General features: G+C 43.4%; 2 protein-coding genes across 3 annotated transcripts in view; one reads left to right on the top strand and one right to left on the bottom strand.

Moving 5' to 3' along the window:
• The window catches only part of CABLES1 (Cdk5 and Abl enzyme substrate 1), a 69847-nt gene extending 54109 nt beyond the window's left edge, over positions 1-15738 (top strand). For both annotated transcript variants that reach the window (XM_085220883.1, XM_085220882.1), the window contains 4 exons: positions 373-476; positions 9995-10101; positions 11008-11215; positions 12700-15738. In XM_085220883.1, coding sequence (XP_085077009.1) covers positions 373-476; positions 9995-10101; positions 11008-11215; positions 12700-12840 — 560 coding nt within the window. In that variant the 3' untranslated portion in view covers positions 12841-15738. The remainder of the gene's footprint in view (positions 1-372; positions 477-9994; positions 10102-11007; positions 11216-12699) is intronic.
• SLC35D4 (solute carrier family 35 member D4) overlaps positions 8553-24314 on the bottom strand; it is a 70349-nt gene continuing 54587 nt past the window's right edge. The window contains exon 14 of the mRNA XM_085220889.1: positions 8553-8746. Within this exon, the coding sequence (XP_085077015.1) occupies positions 8744-8746 (3 nt within the window). The 3' untranslated portion in view covers positions 8553-8743. The remainder of the gene's footprint in view (positions 8747-24314) is intronic.

Genomic DNA, 24314 nt, shown 5'->3' on the forward strand with positions numbered 1-24314 from the left:
TTCAACAAAACTTCCCCACTGACTTTCCTCTCACCTGAGCATGGCAGAGTACATGGGACCACATTTGTTTTGCAGACTTTTGGCCTGTGGCTTCATTATGGAACTTAAAATAATTGTGCAGTTCTCTAAGCCCCAAGTTCATATTTATCAGATAATTAATTAGCTTTTGGTCTCCTGTATCTTTGCAAGTTACAAGTACACGTTATTGAAGTATTTAGAGTTGATAACATATACAAAACTTTTTTACTCTTTCATACATCCCACATGAAGATCATTTTGTGCATTACCAAGTTCACAGTTGGCCACTAACATTACATCTAGAGATTTCTTGGTATAATAAATCCCTTTGTTATTTTTACTGTTGTTTTATAGGCAGTGACCTGGGAGACTATGTTGAATATGACCCAAATCTTTTAGATGATCCCCAGTGGCCATGTGGCAAACATAAGCGGGTTTTAATATTTCCTTCATATATGGTAAGTGATATGCAAAACTAGGTAAATGTTGGTAACAGTATTTAGAACATTGAGATTGCATTTGGCTGCATTTTAAGAAGGTTATTATTATTTTTAATCTACTAATAACGGCTGTTTGAAATGCTTTGTTCTAACTGACAGTTACTTATGGGGACATGTAAAAACAAACTTGTGGAGGTATTACAACAGTAAATGTTTTTGTTACCGCTGTATTTCATAAATGTTTCAGATGAAAGGCTTGTTGAACAATGCATTCATTCTCTCTCACACAGAGGAAAATTTATACTACTTCTAGCTGGCATCTATTACAAAATAGGAGAATACCCATTAGGATTTTTCCAAAGTCTTGAAACTGCATTGTATCTTGATGCTTATCATTCCCTCATCAGAATAGAACCTCGGTGTCTTGTATAGCCTATGTTTCCCAGGTATTTACTTCACCATGGGATAGTCCTTCCTTTCACTGCAGCAATTATGAGCAGAATATGTATGTTTTTCACCATATCCAAAGCTGTAATGCAGCAGACTCATAACTGTTCCTTGATCTCTGCTCTAACTCAGTGTTTTCTGTGGTGAGAGACTTCTGTAGCCTTTTTGCACCAACTTGGTAGAATTTGGTATGCTATTTTGGCAGTAATGTTGCAAGGTGTGGTGCAGTTGCATGCACGTGAGCGCATATCTGTCTGAATTAAACATCCAAACTAGAATTAGGCAGTGGGAAAAAGCTACTTATCTTTTTTTTTCTTTTTTTCACAGTGGTTACTTACTATTACTCTTATCAATATACAAATAGGATAGGATTTGAAAAGCTGCAGTCTGAAGTGTTGTTTACATTCTCACTTGGAACAAAGAAACTGCTGATGTATTTAAATCTTTGCAGGTTCCCTTCTGCCCCCTAACTGGTCTTTACTTGATAATAGTATTGCCAGGTGCACCTTCTTGAATATAAATATTTTTTACATGCGTCACATAGATTGTAGCCAATCTCCTTGCTCTGTCTATTGCACAGGAAGGCTTCATTGAGCTCTGAGGGTACATTTGGATTAAAATCCAAGTGAGAAGTTCGGTCACTTCTCAGCTTTCAGCCAGTTTTGCTTTTAAGGTTGTCAACTTACGTTTGGCCGGCAACCCACAAAGTGTCATCCTTTTTGTTAGCTGCATCTGGATGAGAAGATATTTGTTAGGTTTTAATATGGTTATTGTCATGGACAGGGAGCTGTCTTCCATCAAACAGAAAAATGTTGTTAACTGGCATCCAAAATGAACGTAGTTTAACAATCATGGTTGTGTTTCCAACCTTCTTCAGGCTGGAAGCATGCTCCAGCCAATCTGAGTCCTCTAGGTCACCCAAAGTCTTTGAGGCTGTCTCTACTTGTCTTGAGGCAGACATGGTTGGGTATGTGGGTGCCCTCCTTTTACATACACTGGTAAACCACAACATTTTGAGGTCTGTGACTGTGCTTGTATTGCGGTAAACTGGCTGGGGCTTTCCCCCGTGAGAGAGGTATAACTAAATACATTCATGGTGAAAAAGGATGACTATTAATGTCACTCTCATTGTTTGTTCCTTCTCTGAAGGAAGGCACTGATCTAAGAACAGACAAAAGGAAATTAAGTGCTGTGTTTCTTTGATGGTGAGAATAGCTGGCACGAGCCAAGAGCTCTCTTGTCTAAGATCCAAGATTTTGCTGTGATGCAACACAGGAGCTTGACAAGGAACCAAAGAGCGGGTGTTTGTTCTTCAGCACTTGGCTGAGGGATTTCAAAAGGGGCTGGTGCTTCCTTCATTGAGAGAAGGGAAGAAAGGTCATGCTGGAGTGTCCCGGAAGCCTGCAGGTTTAAACAGGCTTTGGCAGCTTGGGTTGTATGCAATGAGTTGGTCTGTTTTGTGTCCATCTTATGCTTTCTGGGCTCAGCTGGTGTTGCCACTCCCTGCAGTTCACATTGGTGTGAATAGGAGCACAACAGGCTGTAATTTCAAGGCATGTTCTTTACCAGATACAAAAACATTCTGTGAAATGACCACAGCATTGTCATCCTGCTGTACAGAGCTCCAAGCAATCTGTGGCCCCAAGTGGAATAGTGCTTCAGCTACTGCCTCCCACGAGTACTCGAGCAGCTGAGAGTGGCTCCAGTGTCAGCACTGTGTATGGAGAGCTGCAGTTTGTAATTGAAGTTTCAGTTCTTGGCCAGCATTTAGCATTAATGTTTGGCAGCTGCAAGCTGTTGGGTTTTCCCCCTCCTCGTAGTTGTCAGAGCAATTAGCAGAGGAAGGTGAGTGATGAGGATGTGAACAAACAGTGTTTTAGATGCCGAGCTGCAACAGATTTGCATGGTGCTGCTGGGTATAGAATCACTGCATGCACAGATAGGGCACCTGAGAACCCACCATCTGCTTGCAAGCCAGGATTGCTCCTCTGCTACAACACTATGGAGATTTACATGAATCCTGCTTGCATAAATACTGCAGCTTTATCCCCAGGCATAAGAGACAAAATGTGTGGTCCTATTTAGCTTTCAGTCTGAAATAAGTGCAGTTAGCACTTGAGCCTATGGGACATGCTGCTCCCTCCAGTTTTGTGGAACCTGAGGTTATAATCACTCACATTGGCCTTATGGTCAGCAGAATTAGTGCCAACTTGCAGAGCACTGCAAGTCCTCAGCTAGTTCCCAGGAATAGCAGAGCTTCCTCTTTGAAGATAGTTGTGGGGAAGGAAAAGTGCTTTTGGATCAGTCTTTTTTATTTTTTTGCAGCGAAGTTCCTGGCTTTAAAGGCTGTACACTTCCCTGTTGCATTTCTGAAAGTGATGTCCAAACACTGCCTGATCAACAAATCAGAAAAGGCAGTTTAAATAATTGTCCAGCACAAACCCCACCACTTCTGTTAATTGCATTAGTCATATGTAAATTCTACTCTACCCAAGAGAAATTATTTCCCTTTATACCGTCTTTGTAGGAGAGTCGACAATCTCTGCTGCAGTATAAACAGTAAGAGGTAGAAGAATTCATGCTGGGGGAGGCGGGGGGAGGGAAACATCATGTCATGGCTAACAGATGTCTTCCTGGCTGATACTGCTGAAGCAGGAATTCTTGCAGATCCTTAAATCTCCCTTGAATAGGAACTTTCACAGCAACCAGGCAGAACAGTGACTTCTTCACTAGTGTCTCACATTGACCAGCACACAGCCAGCTTCTGCAGTGTCTCCCTGCTCATCCTGCATTGTTGTGAGCAGAAGGAAACACTTTCTGTGCAGGGGGAGAAAACTCACTGCAGCGTGCATGAGGCCAACTCCCACAGCTCTGGTTCTGTTGCTAACACGAGTTAGCACAGGAGTGTGTTCACATGGCTGCTCTCTGCTGCCAAGACTTGCAGGAAAAGAAGAAAAGCCCAGATCAGTAGCAACTTGACTTTGAGTGACCCCTTTGTAGCAACATCCCTGCAATATCCATCTATCGAAATCGGGTTTTGGTCCTTAATGACAGTTCCCGTGTATTGGTTTAATTATATCAAAACAAATTGACAGCTATACACTGCTGATAAAAAAAAAAGTGTGTTGCAAAAGGCTGTAGGGCTCTTGCAGCAGGCTGGCCATCAGCTTGCCAAGTGAAGCACCAGTGTCAAGCACAACCAGGCTGCATTATTAGATATTGGTCTTCCAGAGTGGTTTTAAAATTAGAACTGCTCGCTGTTCTGTCCATGTGGTCTGACAAAAGCCCTGCGTGATGCTGGAGCGCATTCAGCCTCTCAGTGCTGAATGCACAGCTCCTCGTTGCTGTCTTTCACAAGGAGCACCAAGGTCAGAAGTACTCCATTGCAGGCTTTGGCCTTTGGCATCGGCACCGTATTTTTTGAGCTGCTTCTGTAGATATAAATTAAACATCTACAGATTGCTTTCTTATCAGCTGCTGGCTGTGTACCCAAAAGTCTCAGGGAGCAGAGGATTGCAGCGGTGGTATATATTCATAGTTAAAGCCAGAGCTATATGAATTTGATGCTATATTTGGCTGAGGCTCCAGTAAGCATGTATTTTATAACAATGGAACACTGTATTAACTGAGAACAATTTCAGGGTGTTAACAGAATAAAATAAACTGGCATCCTTATATGCACTCAAAGAGGGAGTTTTCAGATGGTTTGCTTTGTGAAATTGTAAATATTTCAGTTTAAGGTCATTGAAAGTTAGTAACTTTTTAACAATAGAAACATCTTTTAGTCTTCCTTTTCCTTTTTTGTGTAGTCATTATTACCATTATAAAGGAATGACTCCTATTTTCCATGACTGTTCTAAGCTTCTGCCCTAGCAGGATTTCCCATATATATGCATACTCTAGCCACCTCCATATACACTGAGTTACAGACAGTTGACAGCTACATAGCTCATGCTATATCCCTAGGGCAGTACAGAGTCACTGACTTCTCTGCTGTGTGGTTGAGAACTGTGCTACTGACAGTCTATTTAAACCTGATGGACTTGTGTCTGCTCTCCATGGACTGCATTTATCACAGGTCCAAGGTAGGGCAGCTGAAGAGAATTCATTGTATAACTTCCATTTGTTCACCTATTTTATTCTGATCTTACCTTTTATTAAGTGGAAGGTAGAGGCACCCAAGTCTAGGTCATCTTTTACTGGTAGCATGCCAAAGTAGGGTTTATTTTCAACGCTATTTCATCCTGCCAGTCTTTCCAACCATTTCAGGCATCCTTCCTCCTCTCGCATTTAGGAAACTATATATACAGCTTTCCTGTGAGAAAGCAGCTGCTTGAAAACGCGTGTGAATAACACAGAAGCTAACCTCCAAGTTCAAAACTGCCAGCCATGCAAAAAGCGTGCAGAGCAGAGCCCTCAGCCCAAGCATTCATCATGTTGTCCAGGCATCTGTCAGCCGCCATCTATCAAAGCTTTCATTTGTCTTGTGCAACTCCCGTCACCAAACTAAAATATACATCTACAGATTTGTATACAGAGAACGTGAACAGAGCTCACACAGGAGTATTTCTGAATACTAAAGTGAAATTTATTTTGTGCGAGCAAGGTGTGAGAAACAAGACAGACGAGCCTGGATGACAGAAGTTACAAACATGGGAGATTAGAGTGTTGGGGAGAAGGGTGGGTCATTCCCACTGCAGTGCTGGTGTATGTGACAGCCCTGGCAGTGCAGAATGCGTAACTTCTAGGGAATGGCGTTCTCAATGAGAACATTTGGATAGAAAAATGCTCCTTTTAGAGTGTTTGCAACCCCCTGATAAAATTTGGAGCATCGGTGTTGTATAGCGCTCCTGTACGGGCAATACAGGGCTGTTCCAGACAGACAGAACTCTATCTTGCTTGCAGTGATGTCTTTTTGACACAGCAGCTTTGTTTGTGACTGCCAGGCAGCCCAAGAGAAATAAAATTCCTAAAGCAGAGAAGAGAAAAGGAAGAGGAAATGCTGAGCAAGAGAAAAGGTGGCAAACAAAAAGGTCAGAGCACTCCCATTTCAGCAGTAAGATCCCAGCTGGCCCTTGTGGGTCACTAGGACACCCTGGCCATGCTTCTGACCTTGTGCCTGCGTTCAGCTTTCCTCCAGCCCATCCCCTTTCCTGCTCCATGGAAGGGTCGGTGCTGAGTGACTTGCAGTGTGCAAGCTGTGCCTGGGGGAAAGGACAGACAGAGGATGCTTGAACAGGTGAGGGGGGAGCTGGGGCTGGGATTTCTCCACAGCCTCGTAGGTGCACAGTGTGGCAGCAAGAACGCTGCACCTCTGACGGGCAGCATCCCAAATTTGTCATTTCTGTTGGCATCAGCCGGGCAAGGGGCAAGTCAGGCTTCTGCAGCAGCTACCCAAAAAATCATGGGAAAAATGAAAAGAAGTGGTTGCACAATTCCTTTTCCTGAGAATAAGGACAGTTAGTTGAGCTCTCCAGTATGGCACTGACAAGATGAGACAGCTGCCTTAGAGCCAGTGTGTTCAAACATGCTGCTGTTATCCTGTTACATGAATCAAAACCAGCACACACTGGCTTTCATCTGGATTTCATTATTGTGATTTATATCATAGAGACTGTTGTCTAGCAGGAAGCAGCAGTATTCAGAGTTGGAGGGGGGAGATCCTTATCGCAGATCCTTATCACTGGCACAAAATTGACAAATCTCTGTGTTTAAAAATAGTTGTACCTCCTTTCCATTTTCAGTTTTAAGCTGTCTGCTTATTCTCAAGCCTCTGAATGTTTTACTTTACTTTTTTTTTTTTTTTAAAGAACTTTTTTTTTAACAAAGATTTAAATACAGGCATTCCTCCTGGCAGTCAACTGGGTCAGAGGACTCCCTGGTAAAAGCAGAGCAGTGTATAAGGTACCCATGAGACAGCTGCAGGATCACATATGTGACTTGTCATAGAATGGCTTAGGTTGGAAGACACCTCAAAGTCCACCCAGTCCCACCCTGTGCCATGGCTTTGAGCACCTCCATGGATGGGGCACCACAGCTTACATGGGCAGCTGTACCAGCACCTCAACCAACCTCTGAGTGAAGAATTTCTTCCTGACATCTAACCTAAATCTTCTCTCTTTTAGTTTAAAGCCGTTCCCCCTTGTCCTATCACTGTCTTCCCATGTAAAAAGTATGTGCTAGAAGTGGAAGCAAGCACAGCCTGCTGGCCAGCGTAACCTGCATACAGCCCTCCAGCTGGCTCTGCAGCATGCTTGGGCCCTCTCTCTGCGAGGTAGTTTCTGTCCTGCACAGCCAATCCATGCTATTTGTTGTTCTCTGTACAGGGGAAAATGATCACCTGGAAGGTGCCAAGAGCAGGTCTGCCAGAAAAACCGTGATGGCTTTGTGGGAGATAACTAAGATAAGCTTTGTGGTAACAGAGAGCAAGCAATGAGTAGTTAGGTTTGCAGTGAAGCTTGGGACAAGGCGTGGTATAGCTTTTGCAAAGTAGCACCAAGCTCATTCTTTCCAGGCTTGCCCAAGACATCCAAAAATTCTGAGAGTATATAAAATAAACTTTGGACTTAGGAGCAGGTAGCCTTGCTATACTCAGCAATCTTTTGAATCTGTAAATAAGTGAGTGAGGCATGGACCCTCATTTCTGTATTTCAAGTAGCAAATAGCGCTGGTCTAATTTATAACTTATATATATATAGCTCTATAGCTTTTCTCAGTAGTCCTCTTACAGCAGTACTAGGAGGATTCCTGTAGTATCACTAAAATTCCCAGCATGTCTATGCAAGCATCAGGAGCACACAGCTGCTGATGGTCATCTTGAGGAGAAAAAAAAAGAAGAGACAAGGAGTCAGCAAGTAGGAAACAAAGTCCCATGGAAAGAAATAAGAGAGATAGTAAGAGTTTGTTCTTCAGTTGCTGAGGGCTGAGTCCTGCAGGCCTGCAGCAAGGCCTCCTACAATCAGGTGATTGTGCATTCAGCCAAATCCACACTTTCTTCTGCTTTCAGCAGAGCTGGCCACAGGCAGACCCATACAGCCAGGTGATGCTTTTCTCTTCTAGCCCAAATAGGGCAGGGTTTCTCCCCTCCATCTTTACCTTTCTTTTTATTCAGGCATGGCAGCAAGGTGCCTGCCTCAGCCTGAAGACAGAATGTGGATGTTACCTTCAGATCGCTGTGGGGACTGCCTGGGCCTGTGCTCTGGCTCATACGTGCACATGCAGGGCAACAGAGCTGGCTATAGAAGGTTGTCATGGCATTCTCCTTTTTGATGATTTCTTATAACTGGCAGCTCTCCTTCATTGGGCAGAATTTTGTAATAAATCATCCTCTTTATTGAGAAAAATTTGGATTGGTGCTTAGGATGTAACTGCGTCAGAGGGGGCTTGCAAGCATTTATAGTTAGCGGCAGGCAGCTGTTGTGCTTGACATGCCTAGCAAAATTACCTGCCAAGATGTCATGGGGAGCAATTTATCTGGACAAATTATGCTTTTCACACTGCGAGTCAGATAGCTGAATAGCCCTCATTGTTAAAGGTATGTATGACTGTAACAACTCCATGTGCCAAGAAGTTGGCTTTTTCCTCTTCATTATAGCTCGTTTGCCTCAAATACTGCTGTGAGCTATTTAGGGGAGAAGCACACTCTGCTTTCTTCTAAATTCCTGTTATTATCCCTTATTTCAGTACCATAGCTCTTAAACAAAATGCAGGACAAGTTAGTTGCCTTTTGCTCTTCCTCATGCTCATATCTGATGCAGCCAAGGATGTAATCAGATGAGTTGTTCAGTTGCTCTCCAAAGCCGCTATACTGTCTTTTCCCCAAATCCTTCCATATTTAATTACTGGGGAAAAAAAGAAAAAAAAACAAAGTCAGTTGGGTCTTTTTGGCTGATTTAGATTCCCATGAGGATATAATACAAGGAGGCTTAATCTTCTGTAAAAGCCTAATGTGGTGTATTTTGCATGCCTCTTTCTACCTCTCTTTGTTTACAGTTAACATAATGTAGTTTAACCATAAACAGAAATTAGAAGGGAAAGAGAAACCGGTAAATGGATACTTGGAAGCTGTATTGTCTTCCATGCTTCTGTTCAAGGTCGGAACAGCCAAAGCCAGGAAGAGAATTGGCACATTACTAAAATGAAGGATTTGCTGTTGTTTGGCTGATAGTTTCAGGCCAAGTGAGCGGTGGCAGATGGTTTTGGCAAAGTGTTTCCTGAATGAAGACTGAAGGAATGACTGAAGTGCTGCACACCCATAGCTGCTGCTGCTTCTGGCATGCAGGATGAGCCAGGAGGGCCCTCTGCTAAATAAAGAAATTCTTAAGGGGATGAGAAAAGAATCATAGAATCATAGATTTGCTCAGGTTGGAAAAGACCTTAAAGATCATCAAGTCCAACCACGACCTTACTCTAACAACCCTCCACTACATCATGTTCCTGAGCACCACATCCAAATGGTTTTTAAACACATTCAGGGATGATGAAGAAGAACAGGAATTTCAAGGTAAAGGAAATAGGCTGTACACTTCTAATACTGTTCTAACTCAGTATTTCTGTTCACTTAGTATGTAACTTTTGAGAGTATTACTGTCTTTCATTCTATTGAATTACTCACCATTTAGGCCTATTACCTATTTTGTCATAAATCTAGGATACAATACTCAAGAATTTATGCCAGCAGTTCCTTTGAGCAATCAGTTTGAGACTGGCAGTATGTTTCAGAGCCACACACAAAGTCTGGTCATCAAATTAATTATTGTGATAACTTAACTTTGGCTTAGCAAGAATTGTCAGCTAGGTTTTATCCACCCACGTTTGGCTTAAACTCGTTCTCAGCAGTATTTGGAAGGCTTGTAATAAGGTATGTGCTGTTCAGGGTTTGTGCTGAACACTCATCTCTGATTTCAGGTCACCCATTCTGATGGAGCAGTTGCAAGCAAATTGTTACCTTAATTCAGACCTCATTTTTCCTGTTTCTGAAAATCATTAAGAATGACTGGCGCTTGTTTGGTATTTCTTGCTTGCAGGGAGTGAGTGATCATGTTTGTTTTAAACTAAAAGAATGATTTTCTCTCAACCATGTGTTACAGACTACAGTCATAGACTACGTGAAGCCATCAGATCTCAAAAAGGACATGAATGAGACGTTTAAGGAGAAGTTCCCTCACATCAAGTTAACCCTCAGTAAAATAAGAAGGTACGTTGCAAAGCTTGGTATGGCTGCAACGTGATACGGCTGTCTCACGTTGCAGTGCGATTGCTGTTGTACATGAAGAGACACACAGCACTGATTGATTTTCCAAGAGCAGTGACCTGCAGAGGTGCAGAATAAGTCACATGATCGTTTTGATTAGTGGGCTGAGAAAACCAGATAGGAGACTGTGCAGACACGTACCACTCAGGTGTCAAGCTCCACTTATAAGAGGATGAGGATGTGAGCTGTACTTGCATTATACTATCAGATCCAGAAAAAATGATACAAAAGAAGACTTCAAACTTATGGCACTTAGCTTACAAAGATAATGAAGAGGGAGAAATGTTGATGTTTGCCCGTGCAAAGGGCATGACCAGAAGCAAAACAAGTGATAAGTTTCACTGCAAAGTTGTAGTATTTTGTCACTGTTTCTAGTGTAGCAGTCTATACATACTGAAGTAATGGTGATTTAATGTGACTGAAGTGGCCAGAAGGATACTGGCTCCTGTTGCTCTGTAACTACAGAATTCTGCAGTGCATAGCAAGTTTGGATTTGACCGATCATAACCAACTGCAAAGTTGCATATAGATCACAAGCAGTTAATCCACTGTTACTAAATAAATTATGTATAGATTAAGACTTCCAATGAAATATTTTTACAAAAAAACGTCAAAGCTCTTCAGTTACTTCTGCAGTTTGATACAACTATCTGTTGCAGGGAAAGGATTAAGTCAAAACAAGTGATACAGTGTGTCCCCAAAATAGACCATAAACATACCTGCCCAGTAAATTACACTTTCCATTTCCATTTGTCTAAGCAGGAATCTCTGCAGTAATGACTCTTATGGTGAAATGAGTAATGCTTTAACATGCAGTTCACGGCATACTTGTCTGATCTCTTTACTCAGCTTGAAGAGAGAAATGCGCAAGCTTGCTCAAGAAGAATGTGGTTTTGAAGAGCCCACAGTAGCCATGGCCTTTGTCTACTTTGAGAAGCTCGCTCTCAAGGGGAAGCTGAACAAGCAGAATAGAAAGCTTTGTGCTGGAGCCTGTGTTCTTTTAGCAGCCAAAATTGGCAGTGACCTCAGAAAACATGAAGTCAAGCATCTTATAGATGTAGGTATCCATACAGTTCCTGTGTTCTCTCTACATTAAGTGCCAGTGCGTGGTATATACAAGCCTGCTTGTAGTCATGCTTTCCTTTAGGTATCCAGCCCTCCAGCTAGCTAACTGCATTCCTTTGTTTCATGTTGATGGGGAAGTAGGAGTGATCTGTGTCATAGCAGAGGACCAAGAAACCCATTTGATGTGATTGAACATCCTTAGTATCAGATATTTTGAGGTCTGAGATATATATATCTCACCACCATTCTGTCAATACAAGTCGAAAGTTAACCTTCAGGAAGTTCATTTTGCTTTTAATTTTATTTTTAAGAGTGTTAGTAAAGGCCGTTCTTTGAAAGTTAAGTGTAAATGGTAACTTGGGAAGAAATCTTACAGATTACCAATACTATATTCATCAAGTTAACCTTTATGGCAAGTGGACATGGTTTCCATTAGACACTTCAATCTTACCTTTTTTTATTGTGGAAGAAGGCGTTTGGTCTTCTACCCACTCCATATTAAAGAGTTAAGAAACAGAGGGGTGTCTTATTCCATAACACGTTTGCAAGCACTGAGACACCAATTTAACAACAGAAAATCAGTCTCACAGCTGAGTACAACCAACTCACTTCAAGAGACATGGGAACTCTGTTGGAGGCAGAACTGGACTCACATCCTTCTGCCCCAGCCACAGAACTGGTCTGATAGTCAGTTTAGTAGAATATTCTTCAAATAGCCAGGAAAAAGTAAACTGAGTGGAAGCTGGAAGATCTGCCAATTCTGAATCATTGGTTCACCCTTAAGTCCCATGGAGGTTTTCGTTAGATCCAGTGGGCAACAAAGCAGCAAGCCAAGAGAGGTCATAGGAGTGGAGCGGGGGGGAGAATATTTCTGAAGAGCTGGCTGCCTTCTTCTGTAGCATCCAAATCCAGTGAGAACAGCAGAACAGATGGAAGGTTTAGTACAGTACAGCAGAAAGCAAGTATGAAATCTATCTAATCTCCTTTGGGAATAGCAGTTTCTAATATACACTGTACTTAAAGTTGTTGTAGACGACACTTTTTGCCTCTGAGGCATTACAGTCAAATGTATCTAATTGTAGCGTAAATAATTTCCCTAACAGGGTGTTGTAACAGTGCAATGCTGGAAACAAAATCTGTGATTTCAAGCAGAGAGGAATTCTGCGCACTTACAAGGTGCGTGTATTCCATTACACAACTGACTGCACAAAACTAGGTGTTTCTTTTCCTGCATTGGTAATCACTATAATCTTTAGAAGATGTATCTGCTAGAGCAGGAATGAATGAGTGAAATGACAAACGTCAGATACAGCGAGTCTGGCTGAACTTTGTAAACTACCTCCCCTGTAAGAAATCAGTAGGAAATAGTGGCACACACTTAGGTGCAAATGTGAATAACATCATCTAGAAAGCACTAGAAAGCCAGATCCTCATTGACAAAGTCCTTTTCATTTTTTTCCTGGGCTGTTGATACAGAAACTGGAAGAGAAGTTCCGGCTGAACAGGCGAGAGCTGATTGCCTTTGAGTTCCCGGTGCTGGTGGCCTTGGAGTTTGCTCTCCACCTTCCTGAGCACGAAGTGATGCCACACTACAGACGCTTGATCCAGAACTCCTAGCACTGGCTGCCCTGCTGGGAAGGGGCTCCGGACTGTTCCCACCCGGCTCTCTTGAGCTGCAGTTACTACTGGAAATGCAAAATCAGACTCCTAAAACTTCACTCTCTCCCTCTCCGAACCAGTTTTTTCAACAACTGATGGGAAACGCTGCGTTGACATAAGACTCAGCTTTGACAAATTTAGATGTCGTTACTTTCTCAAAGCAGGTGGAGACTGAGATGTTGGTACATGGTTAATGTGCTGAAACTGGATGACAACTGACCCTACCAGTGGGGACTGCGGACCTACAAGCTACCTGTCATCAGTCATACAAAAGCCTGAGGGGGCAGCCTCCATTACCATCCCTCTCTCAATCACACAAACCCTGAAAGCCCACTTGAGTGCATTCTCATAGTGCTTTTTCTACAGACCTGCTGCAACTCATGAAAGGACTCCTTGTGAAAAAGCTTTTAAAGAGGATATCTTCACTGTGTCAAAAAGAATGTGCCAATCTATTTTTGTATCAGCAATTGAAAGTGCACTTTTTCCTGTGGGGTGTTTGTGTGTAGATGTGTGTGTGTGTGCGCGATGCAGATCTGACCTGTGTCCATGTGGGTGGCTTTGCTGTTTCAGCCTGTATCAGTTACTGAGGGGGAAGATCAAGGTGACCTTACGTGTTTACTTCTTGAAAAACATAACTACTGGAAAAGTGGTAAATGGGATCATTTTTGGATGCTCGTTTTATTGTTTTCTAATTCTCTGATCTTTCCAACATCTTACCTTTGAAAGGATTACACTACTATCAGGAGAGAAGGATCAGCAACTGACCATAAGTTTTCAGTCATGTTTGTGATAAAAGTGAAAGCATTAGTATGAGATTTCCATGTCATGTTTTTTAAAAATATCTTGTGTTAAGCCACATGCTTATTTTTAACCTTCGCACTTTTCCCACTGTGGAGATGGTTAAGACTTGCACTGTGTAGTGTTGTATTTCTGTGCTCTATGTTAGAGTGCATAATAAGCACATTTATTGTGCTGTATCTTAAAACAGTGTTTTATTAAAAAAAAAAAAAAGTAGGGCTCAGCAGTATAACAGGTGTGTTAAGGCTCCAACAGCAGGGGCATCAGCTGTTGTTCAAGTTTTGTTTTTTAATGAAAGTTGACTGTGCAAAACCTACAATCAGTGCCCATTTAAGATAAAGACCCTGTTCCTTTTGTCATTTCAGTATTGGAATTTAACATGAAGCCCTCCTGCAACTCCCATGGCTCTGACTGGACGCCCAGAAGCCGGCGAGTGTCACCTACACTCCCCGATGCTGTGTGCACGCTGGGCTGTGCTCACGGGCATCACTCAGCCAGTGGCATTCTGGGCATCACACCCGAGTCCAATCTCCTCCTGCACAGGTTCACTTCCCAAGCCTTGCCCTCCACGTGCCCCACACAGATCCTGTACAGTCAAATCCTTATACTTTTGATATCTTTTATAAATAAATCTCAGCCATGAGATTGTAGCTGAAGCCTTACCTCTGCAAGTTCAGGAGTGCTTGCTCAGAGTATGGGAAGGGCTTGTGAGCAGAACGTCGAGAGGTGGGACATGTCAGAGGATGTACACACACTAATGCTTACTTTCTTTCACTCTTACTTTAACTGGTTTTATTACTTCCTTTGGTTAGGCCAGGAAACATCCAGTTTCTTTACCAGCTTCGACTCCTTTAAATTCTAGTACGAAAAACACCTGCATACGATTGCTCTCTAGGATCTGGAAAGGGTATGGGAAATGTGTCAGGACAAATGGGAATTCATCTGATGCTGTTGCTCTCCCTCCATTTTAAGGGGGAGGGTCACTGTGCTGGCTTACAATTATTACTAATACTTATCTAAATACTGATTAGATACATTCCAGCGGGACTGGGGTTGGGTGAACAGAAAAATGTGCACTTCCCTCCCCAGCGCAGCCCCCCACTCCCACTGCCTCCCAGCCCAGCAGCCCAGGAGGAGAAGGGCAGAGTGCCCATGGCAGCACAGCAGCTGTCTGCAGACCACTGCAGTCAGCAGATCTGTCCCAGGGCCTTTCGTCCTCGGCTGTGGCCCTCCCCACCAAAATCATGTATATACATTCAAGATTTGCTTCTGGTGGCAGAGGTCTGTTCCCAACAGTGACTGCTGAAAGCTAAGAGGAGGCTTTACCTTCTGCAAAGGTTCTGCCTTTTGCTTTTGAGTCTTGATTTTTTTTCTAATGTTGCTTTAGAGTATTGCAGGGAAAAAGCAAATTGTGATTGCAAGATACAGAGTAAAGAATGGCAGTCTTACAGTAGTCTTCAGAGACGCTATTGAATCATGCTGTCACATTTTTTGTCTCCTGTGCTGCTACCCAATCCCGATCCACAGTTTACACAGATTTCTGGGAGGAAATCTGATTGCTGGAGACTTTCTGCTTTTTGTTGTCATTGTTGTCATTGTTTTGGGGGTGGGAAAGGGTTTTGGAGTGATGTTCAGTTACAGTTCCAATGTGGAATAAACACTTAAGATGGTGGCAATGTTGCACTGTTCACTTAGGAACGTATATAAAGCCATATGATGCTAGATCTCAAAGCACAAAGCGTGGTCAGTACGATGGTGGTTAGGACTACAGGCAGTGTGTGCCCCCTTTTCTCCACAACCCTGGGAAAATTCAGGCTGAAGTGACAGAGGAAATCTGTACCAAACAACAAACGAAAGTTGATTGTTTGCCTTTGTCTTACATGGTAATAAGTGTTGATTTACAAATGATTTTAGATTCAACTTCAAGTAGTTCGGGAAATCATCCATTCCATATCACCTGTTCTGTTTTGAAATTACATACCATACACTCTACCATGCAGAGGTTTTTGCTTTTTCTAGAAAAAATAAATAAAAGTTAAAAAAAAAATAATTGAAAAACCCAGACTCTTTTCCACCAATGACAGTAAGCAAAAATTATTCCGTTCTCTCATCTGTATGTGTCAAATGGTTCTGGTTTTGTCTTCCTTTGGGACATAAAGCTGCTAATTAAGAAGTCCTGGGCATCTCCTAACCTTCATCTCCTGCAGATTCCTCACTTCCAGGATCTCTTCTCCAGCCAAGATCTTTTTTTGGCACCGGCTCCTCTCCGTCATGAAGTACACACAGACAAGCAGGCTCCTATGCACTGTTTCTGTCTCATTACCCTTTGTTAATTGGAGAGGTTGGGATATGCCACTTAGGTTAATTCAGGTGTTATTCAAGTTTGCAGCTAGCTCCATACCAGTGGTAGAGCATATAATAGGCTGTCAGACTGGCAATTTTGAACACTGAACACAATTATCTGCCATCTACCAGCATTCAAGCCATCTTTTCCACCTCTGACATTCCCTAAATCCAGCACATACCTGGGCTTGGTTAGGCCAGATGTTTTCACCAGACAGCACCCATGTATTGTGCTTTTGCATTGAATGGTTCAAGATCTGCTTGGATGGAACCCTAGGCAACCTGATCTAGTGCCTGATTTAGTGCCTGTGGCATGAAGGCTGGAACTGGATGGTCTTTGAGATCCCTTCCAACCAAATCATTCTGTGATTCCACATTCACTTTAATAAACAGTTTTCAGAGGTTTGGTTTCCTACCCCATACCCTTAGCTGTCTGTATTCCATAGAGCCCCATAATTGCAAATCGGTATTTGTGGTGTGGGGAATAGCAGTTTGCTTTATATGGCCCCAGAATGTATAAATATACAGAATGCTCTGCTAATCATCTTCCAAAGCAATCTCACAAATGCCAGTGTCATCTTTGGAGTAATGACTTTAAATGAAGTAACATCAGCTAGTTGCTTCAACCACATGATATGGAGCCTCTTTGCTGGAGGCAGAGGAATTTGTTAGAAGATAACACCTTCCCACAATACTAGCAGATTTTGGCACCAGTCTCCATGTTAAAAACATTGAAACAACATTAAAAAAAATTTTTTTTAAGGTGAAAGTTGTTTAGAGAAGTGAGAGACTGAGCATTCACAGCTATAACAGTGCCAACATCACTACTGAGACTGAAATCTGTCCCAGGTTGCACCTTTAGGGAAGGGGTGGAGGTGTGAGAGGAGGACCTGAACTTCATTTGTTCATCCATCTGCCATTTTAAACTTTGTAAAAAAAGTGGGGAAAAAAAAAGGAAAGGGGAAAAGAATTTTCAGATTCATCCCTTTGGTGAAACTTGTACACAAAGAGAGCTCTCTGAAACCTTGTTCCTGTCCACAGGGGCTGCACAGTGGCCTGCAGCCCCAGACGTGGTGCCTTGGCTGTAGACTTCATAGAATCATAGAATCATAGAATGGCCTGGGTTGAAAAGGACAACAATGATCATCTAGTTTCAACCCCCCGCCATGTGCAGGATCATCGACCACCAGACCAGGCTGCCCAGAGCCACATCCAGCCTGGCCTTGAAGGCTGGGGCATCCACAACCTCGTTGGGCAACCTGTTCCAGTGTGTCACCACCTTCTGAGTGAAAAACTTCCTCCTCATATCCAACCTAAACTTCCGCTGTCTCAGTTTAAAACCATTCCCCCTTGTCCTATCACTATCCACCCTCGTAAACAGCCGTTCCCTCTCCTGTTTATAAGCTTCCTTCAAGTACTGGAAGGTCACAACGAGGTCTCCCCAGAACCGTCTCTTCTCCAAGCTAAACAAGCCCAGTTCTCTCAACCTTTCCTCATAGGAGAGGTGCTCCAGCTTTCTGATCATCTTAGTGGCCCTCCTCTGGACTCGCTCCAAGAGCTCCACATTCTTCCTGTACTGGGGGCCCCAGGCCTGGACGCACTATTGCATATGGGGCCTCACAAGAGTGAGTAGAGAGGGACAATCACCTCCCTCTCCCTCTCCCTGCTGGCCACCTCTTTCGTAATGCAGCCCAGAACATAGGTTGGCCTTCTGGGCTGCAAGCGCACACTGCTGGCTCACACTTCTGGTCCAAACGTGCTCAAAGGACAGCATTTATTCACTAGAAACCAAACAAAAGCATTGCACAGATCCCAGTGTAAAATCTCAGGACAAATAGCAAGAGCAACAGTAGTGGCTATAGTGTGCTACTGGAAAAGAGTGGGATTGTAGTCCTGGGAGATGGCCTGTGTACCTTCCAAAGCAACAGGGAGGACCAAGACATTGCTGAGGTAGGTAGGCACCTCTGGGCCCATCAGGTCCAGTCCCTGCTCCAGCTGGGACACCCAGAGCAGGGGGGCCAGGCCCATCTCCTGAAGAAACGACTCCAGATGGGGAGAGGAGATACACTACCAAAAACAGATATAGAAAAACTGCAGAGATGTACAGCCCGAAGTTCTGCTGAAGGGAGGGAGGAACAGTTAACAAAATTACAGGTCTGCTGAAAACAATGGAAGCTTGTGGTTTCTGTTGATGTTTTCTGCTGGTAACAAAAGAAGCCTGACTGTATTTTTAGTTTAGAAAGATTTCAAAGATACTAGCGCAGATACAAAATTTTAAAAAGCTAGATAAAAGGTTTTTGTTTCCAAATTTTTTGCATCCCACTCAGAACAGAAATGATGGAATTATTGCCTCCTGAGGTGCATTACCCGGTTGGAACGCAATGCCTCTCCCAGCCCTTCTCACAGCCCGGTCTGGGAAGTCCCTGCTCTCAAGAAAGCCTCCAGCCAAAATGCTGAGCCTCAGGCACCCTCCTCATGCCCCTCTTCCCACAGGTGAAAGCACAGCCTCATTAGCAGCCTGGCTTGGTCAATAGTGAGACAGTCACAATCTCCCATCTTGTAGTCCACAACCCAACTGCACCACAGCTCCTCACAGAGCGCAAGCATTTTAAGGAAACACTGAAGCGGGATTTAGACTTCTCGGATGGACAAAGTCCAGCACTTCTCCTCTGAATAAAGGCTGAGGGAGCTGCGGTTATTCAGCCTGGAGGAGAGAAGGCTTTTGGGAAAACCTCACTTTCAGAGAAACTGTGGTCTTTCAGAGAAGCTGTGGTGCCCCATCTTTGCAGGCACTCAAGGCCAGATTGGATGGGGCCCTGGGTGGCAGCCCTGTCCATGGCACGGGGTGGGACTGGGTGGGCTTCGAGGTCCTTCTAACCCAAACCATTCTAGGATTCTATGATGAGTACTTTTTTTCCATCTCCCTCTTGTGTGCATATTTTCTAGCCAAAACTAGAACAATTCAAGCTTATAAGCAAAAGCAATTCATATAAATGCATGTCATTCACTTGTACATCTCTCAAAAGCACATCATCCAAGAGCTATGCCTAGAGTACTTCTGAGAGCTCAATATTTAATGCCTTCTCTTGGAGCGCATCATCCCAGCTGCCCAGTAACATCCCTCTGCAGCAAGCTGTGCAAACTGGAAGACGATCAGAACCTGGAGTATTTCCGTGGGTAAACACTGCAGTTTCCACCAAGCCAAAGCCAGAGCTGCCAAGTTTTCCTCTCCCATGACTGCTTTCAAAATCCATTGATACTTTCTGAACCCAGGACTCTGTCAGCTGTCACCTGCCTTCCAGAGCAACCTGTATGACACTTTATTTCTGCACAGACTGAAGCTGGATTAGACAACAATTTAGGCAGAAGAGACAGTAACTATTTCATGTTTAGTACCCAACCTCTAGCTTTGTCTAACCTGAACAATACTGCACAAAGTTGCAGCCCTACCAGTCAGTAGAGCACACAAGCCACTGCATCAGAGGTTCTACAGAACATTCAGAAATCACAGTACAAACTAATTGTTGGGTAGATGGATTAAGAACTCTTAGATCCTCTTTTCAGATCCTTTTCCCTCTTTTATGCCTTTCCAGATGCTTTTCACTCACTACTGTTGTTCAGCTGTTTTTTTTTCCTTTTGGTTTACCTTTTATTATTTCAATAACCCCAAAGTAATCAGGAAGACATTGGTGCAGTGCTGGATTGAGTCTGGCTAACTCTCACACAGCATCCAGGCTGCAGTCCCCACCCTTCATCTGATTTATTTTAAAAGCCTGCTGTGTCCATTAATGGAAAGTTGGACTCTGTTCAGGCTGTGATGGTGTCCATGGACAGGAAATTGGAAAGTTTCAGATTAAAGCTGCAGGAGGCCAGGAAGAAAAATATCTGGTGAATTTAATTGATGGTGGTAACTCAGCTTATTAGGAACAAATACTAAAGAAATGGCAGCCTGTGACCCAAAACAAATCTTTACTTCAGCATAGCTTCATCAAAGGCAGCTCTTGCCTGATCAATCTGGTGGCCTTCTATGACAGAGTGACAGCTTCTGTGGACAGGGGAAGGGTGGCAGATGTCATCTGCCTGGACTTCTGCAAGGCCTTTGACATGGTCCCTCACCACATCCTTCTCTCTAAATTGGACAGGTGTGGATTTGAAGGATGGACTGTTCGATGGATTAGGAATTGGTTGGCTGGATGCAGCCATAGGGTTGTGATCAATGGTTCTGTGTCAGGGTGGAGGCCAGTCACAAGCAGTGTCCCTCAGGGGTCTGTCTTGGGACCAGTGCTCTTCAACATCTTCATCACTGACATCGATGATGACATTGAGTGCACCCTCAGGAAGTTTGCAGATGACACCAAGCTGAGTAGTGCAGTCGATACACCGGAAAGAAGGGAAGCCATCCAGAGGGACCTGGACAGGCTGGAGAAGTGGGCCCATGAAAACTTAATGAGGTTCAATAAGACCAGGGCTGTCTTTGTGTTATTAAATTTGCTAATCATCCAAGTTACTCTCTCCTTGATTTCTTAAAGGTCTGAGACGTACCTGGTGAAACTTGGGCCTCCCTACTGCTTATGTATTCATCCAGAAATAAGAAAGCAGTCCCAGCGATGCCATTCTGAATTTACGTTGAAGCAAGACGATGAGGAGAGAAAGGAGTCATAGCAGCAACCTTTGCTGAAGACCTTATCATAGAATGGTTTAGGTTGGATGGGATCTTAAATATTATGTAGTTCCAGACCCCATCAGACACTGAAAGCTCATCAAGGCACAGGATGACCTAGGAACCCATCTGCACTGGGCAGAGAATAGGCTTTTCAGGGTGCAAATGACCTCAGATCCTAGCAGTGGGTTTCTTAAAGGGCAAAAAGAGAAATAGGTGAAAAGAATTCTGATTCACTTTATAACAGTACTGCCATCGTAACATCATTTATTTTTTGCATTTAACTGGATAATTGAGCCAGAAAGTTAAAAATACATAGCATAACTATAACTGGTTATTTACGTAAGTGTACTATAGAATATAGGAGGAGATGGACCCAGTATGATAATGTGGAAACTGAATGGGTAAGATGGAAAAAAAAATTACAACAGAACAAAATCCACCCAAAACTCCAAGACCCTGAAGCATGTTACAGCTGAAATCTCATGCCATGGGCTTGCACTATTATTTGTTTTTAAACCATCACATGGAAAATGATGTCAGAATTCTATAGCTAGAATTATATTTTTGGAATGGTCAAAAATATTTCAGAGTACTCTGTACCTTCCTATTAAGGCAAAACAACTTCCAGCTGATGAAAGAATTCACCATGAAGAGATTCCGTGAAGTCTTTCAGAGAGACCAATGTAAGATCCCATTGGTTCTGTAAGAGTGTGTTCTCCTCTCTCTTTTTGCTAAAAGACACAAACCCTTGAGATTATCACCTTTGGATAAAACAACTAAGGGGAGCAGTAGCTGGTGCCATACCTGTTTCCCACTTCCTCCTTGCTCAGATCCCAGCATAAGGCATCCCGCGCAAGATCTAACTTCATCCAAGCTTCTGCCCACAGCAGAGGGGTTAGAACTAGGTCTTGAAGGTTCCTTCCAACATAACCCATTCAATGATTCTATGGTTTAGTGGAGCTGTATGGAGCCTGGTGTCCATGGGAAGTGAATGGAAGTTGTGACTGATCAATGGAAGGACAAACACATCATTTCAGGAGGTGATGTGACTTATTAAATCCCTTAGTACCAGACCCAGGTTTCCTCTGGCTCAGGAGCTCTCAGCAAGCTCCCATGCAATCTGCCTGCTGCTCACTTCCAGCACAATGCTGGGAGCTGGAGGTCACACCGCAACCCCACTGCTACCCATTGCATTTACTCCTTCAAATCAAATTTCCATGGATACAAAGAAGACTTTGAACCAGAAAGGATGCCCTCATGTCATGGTCTCAGGATCAAGAGAAGTAAAAAAACACCAGAGAGATTTGGAATGGGAAGTTATTTTCCTGCTTTCACACAGATCAAGCCATTAAGGGTCCGCCATCCAAACTTCCAGTGCTGCTGCCCAGCAATTCAGCATTCGTGCTGCTGAACCAGACTGCTTTTTTTCTGAAGAATTCTGAATCACAGAGGGTTTGTTTTATGGGTTTGTTTGTTTGTTTTAATCCAAAAGAAAACAATACAGTTGAGTTCTTTCCATCGGAGAGGCTGCAGTAAGCAACTTACCCACACAACACGCCTATTCATGACATGAGCCACACAGCTCTTTGCTCAGCAATTTTAATGTTCCACTGTGAATAGAACTGAGCCACACGAAATTCTGTTGTGTAAGGCTCTCCTTGGAAGCAGAGATTTATATTCTCTGGTTACAGCTCATCATGTCTAGAAGCTGCAGCCATCTGCACTAATCCCATGCAGTCTGCTCGTATTCATCAGCACCATGCTGAAGACAGGATGAACAGATGAGTATAATAAGGAAACAAAAGTTGCTTTGCTGAAATGTTTAGCTTCTGTGTCTATCCTACATCCTAATTCTTTGAATAAAGCTGTAGACATTTAATAAATAAAAAACTAGTGTTGCCCCAAAGGAATCATCATGGAATCGTAGAATGGCCTGGGTTGGAAGGTTCCTTAAATCCTACCCAGTCCCACCCCGTGCCATGGGCAGGGCTGCCACCCAGCAGCTCAGCTGCCCAGGGCCCCATCCAACCTGGCCTTGAGCACCTCCAGGGATGGGGCACCACAGCTTACATGGGCAGCTGTGCCAGTGCCTCACCAACCTTTGAATTTCTTCCGAACATCTAACTAAATCTCCTCTCATTTAGTTTAAAGCCATTGCCCCTTGTCCTATCAGGCCATGTGAAAATCAGTTTCCCTCCTGCTCATAAACTCCCTTCAAGTATTGGAAGACCACAGTGAGATTCCCTCATTGGCCTTCTGGGCTACAAGTGCACACTTCTGGTTCACATTACATTTCTCATTTACCAGGACCTCTTCTCAGCAGAGCTTCTCTCAATGAGTTCTTCTCCCAGTCTGCACACATTCTTTAGATTACCTCAGCCTAGGTGCAACACCTTGCACTTGGCCCTGCTGAATCTCATTATGTTCACATGGACCCACTTTTTGAGCCTGTCCGTGTCCCTCTGGAGGAGCACAATGCTGGAGAAAGGGAAGTTCTGTGCTATGCTGTCTGGATGAGGAGCTACAAGATATGGTTTAGTAGCTTGTGGTAGCAATGGTAATGGAAAGATGGTTGGACTAGATGATCTTGTAGGTCCTTTCCAACCTTGTGATTCTATGATTCTATGCTCAAGAGATCATGGTTGGAAGATTGCTCATGGTCTCTGGCAACCAGAAGGATTATGAGGAGAGCTGGGGTGCCTACTGAGATGTGTTATGTCTCCATCAGTTTCCCAAAGGTGCAGTGAAACCCAGCTTGAGCCAACATGGGACCCAAAGTGGGGCTATCAGCCCCCAAGCTCTTCCGCTCAACACACGGGAGTAACAAAGGGATGGGGGCCATGAGGGCAAAGAGCAGAAGGAGAAGCTCTGAGTATCCCCAGCACCTGAGGTTACACTGTGTTGCCTAAGACAGGGCTGGGAGCACATACAGGGTTTCCATTCACAGCTGGGAGGAAGAGGTTGGAGAAGACATTGCCTGCTTTATAGAACTGTGCATTTAGCTCTTTCATAGAGGCCCAAAGTGGTGGCTGAACCAGTTCTGAGCCATCTGCTTTTAAATCTTCATCACAAGCATAAGACAAAATACACTAAGCATGTTGTTGAGCATGACTGTGGGAGAAAAAGTGATTTTATCTATCATCAAATCAAGAAGATAACATGCCAGCTGGCTATCCCCTTCTGTTCTGGAAGCAGAAACTGAGGGGCTGGAAAGCCCTGTGTGATGCTTTCTCATCCAAGATTAAGGAGGACACACTTTCTCATCTCAGTGAACTAAAAGCCCAACTTTTCCTGCAATATTGTCCCAAAATAATCACTTTTCTAGCAGAAATGAAAGCTTACACAAGGTCAAAGTGCAGTTTCAAAAGGATTAAGCTCCTCAAACAAGGCAGTTAATATGGAAATAGTTACACAACCCTCATGGGCTCCTTTAATTCCTTTCTGGGACTAAAAAGCCATCTATTTGTAATGTGTCTTAATCAAAAAAAAGAAATGAATACGCAACACATTTCCAGAAAAAAATGTCTTCCCATTTTATCCCCTGGTACAAAACTATTCCAACATGAATTTTTCCCACTCCTGCCCCCAATATCCATCCCCAGCCCCACACCTTCTCTTCAGACAAGAC

Source organism: Meleagris gallopavo, chromosome 3, assembly GCF_905368555.1.
Source record: "Meleagris gallopavo chromosome 3, MGAL_WU_HG_1.1, whole genome shotgun sequence".
In the NCBI taxonomy this organism is placed as follows: Eukaryota; Metazoa; Chordata; class Aves; order Galliformes; family Phasianidae; genus Meleagris; species Meleagris gallopavo.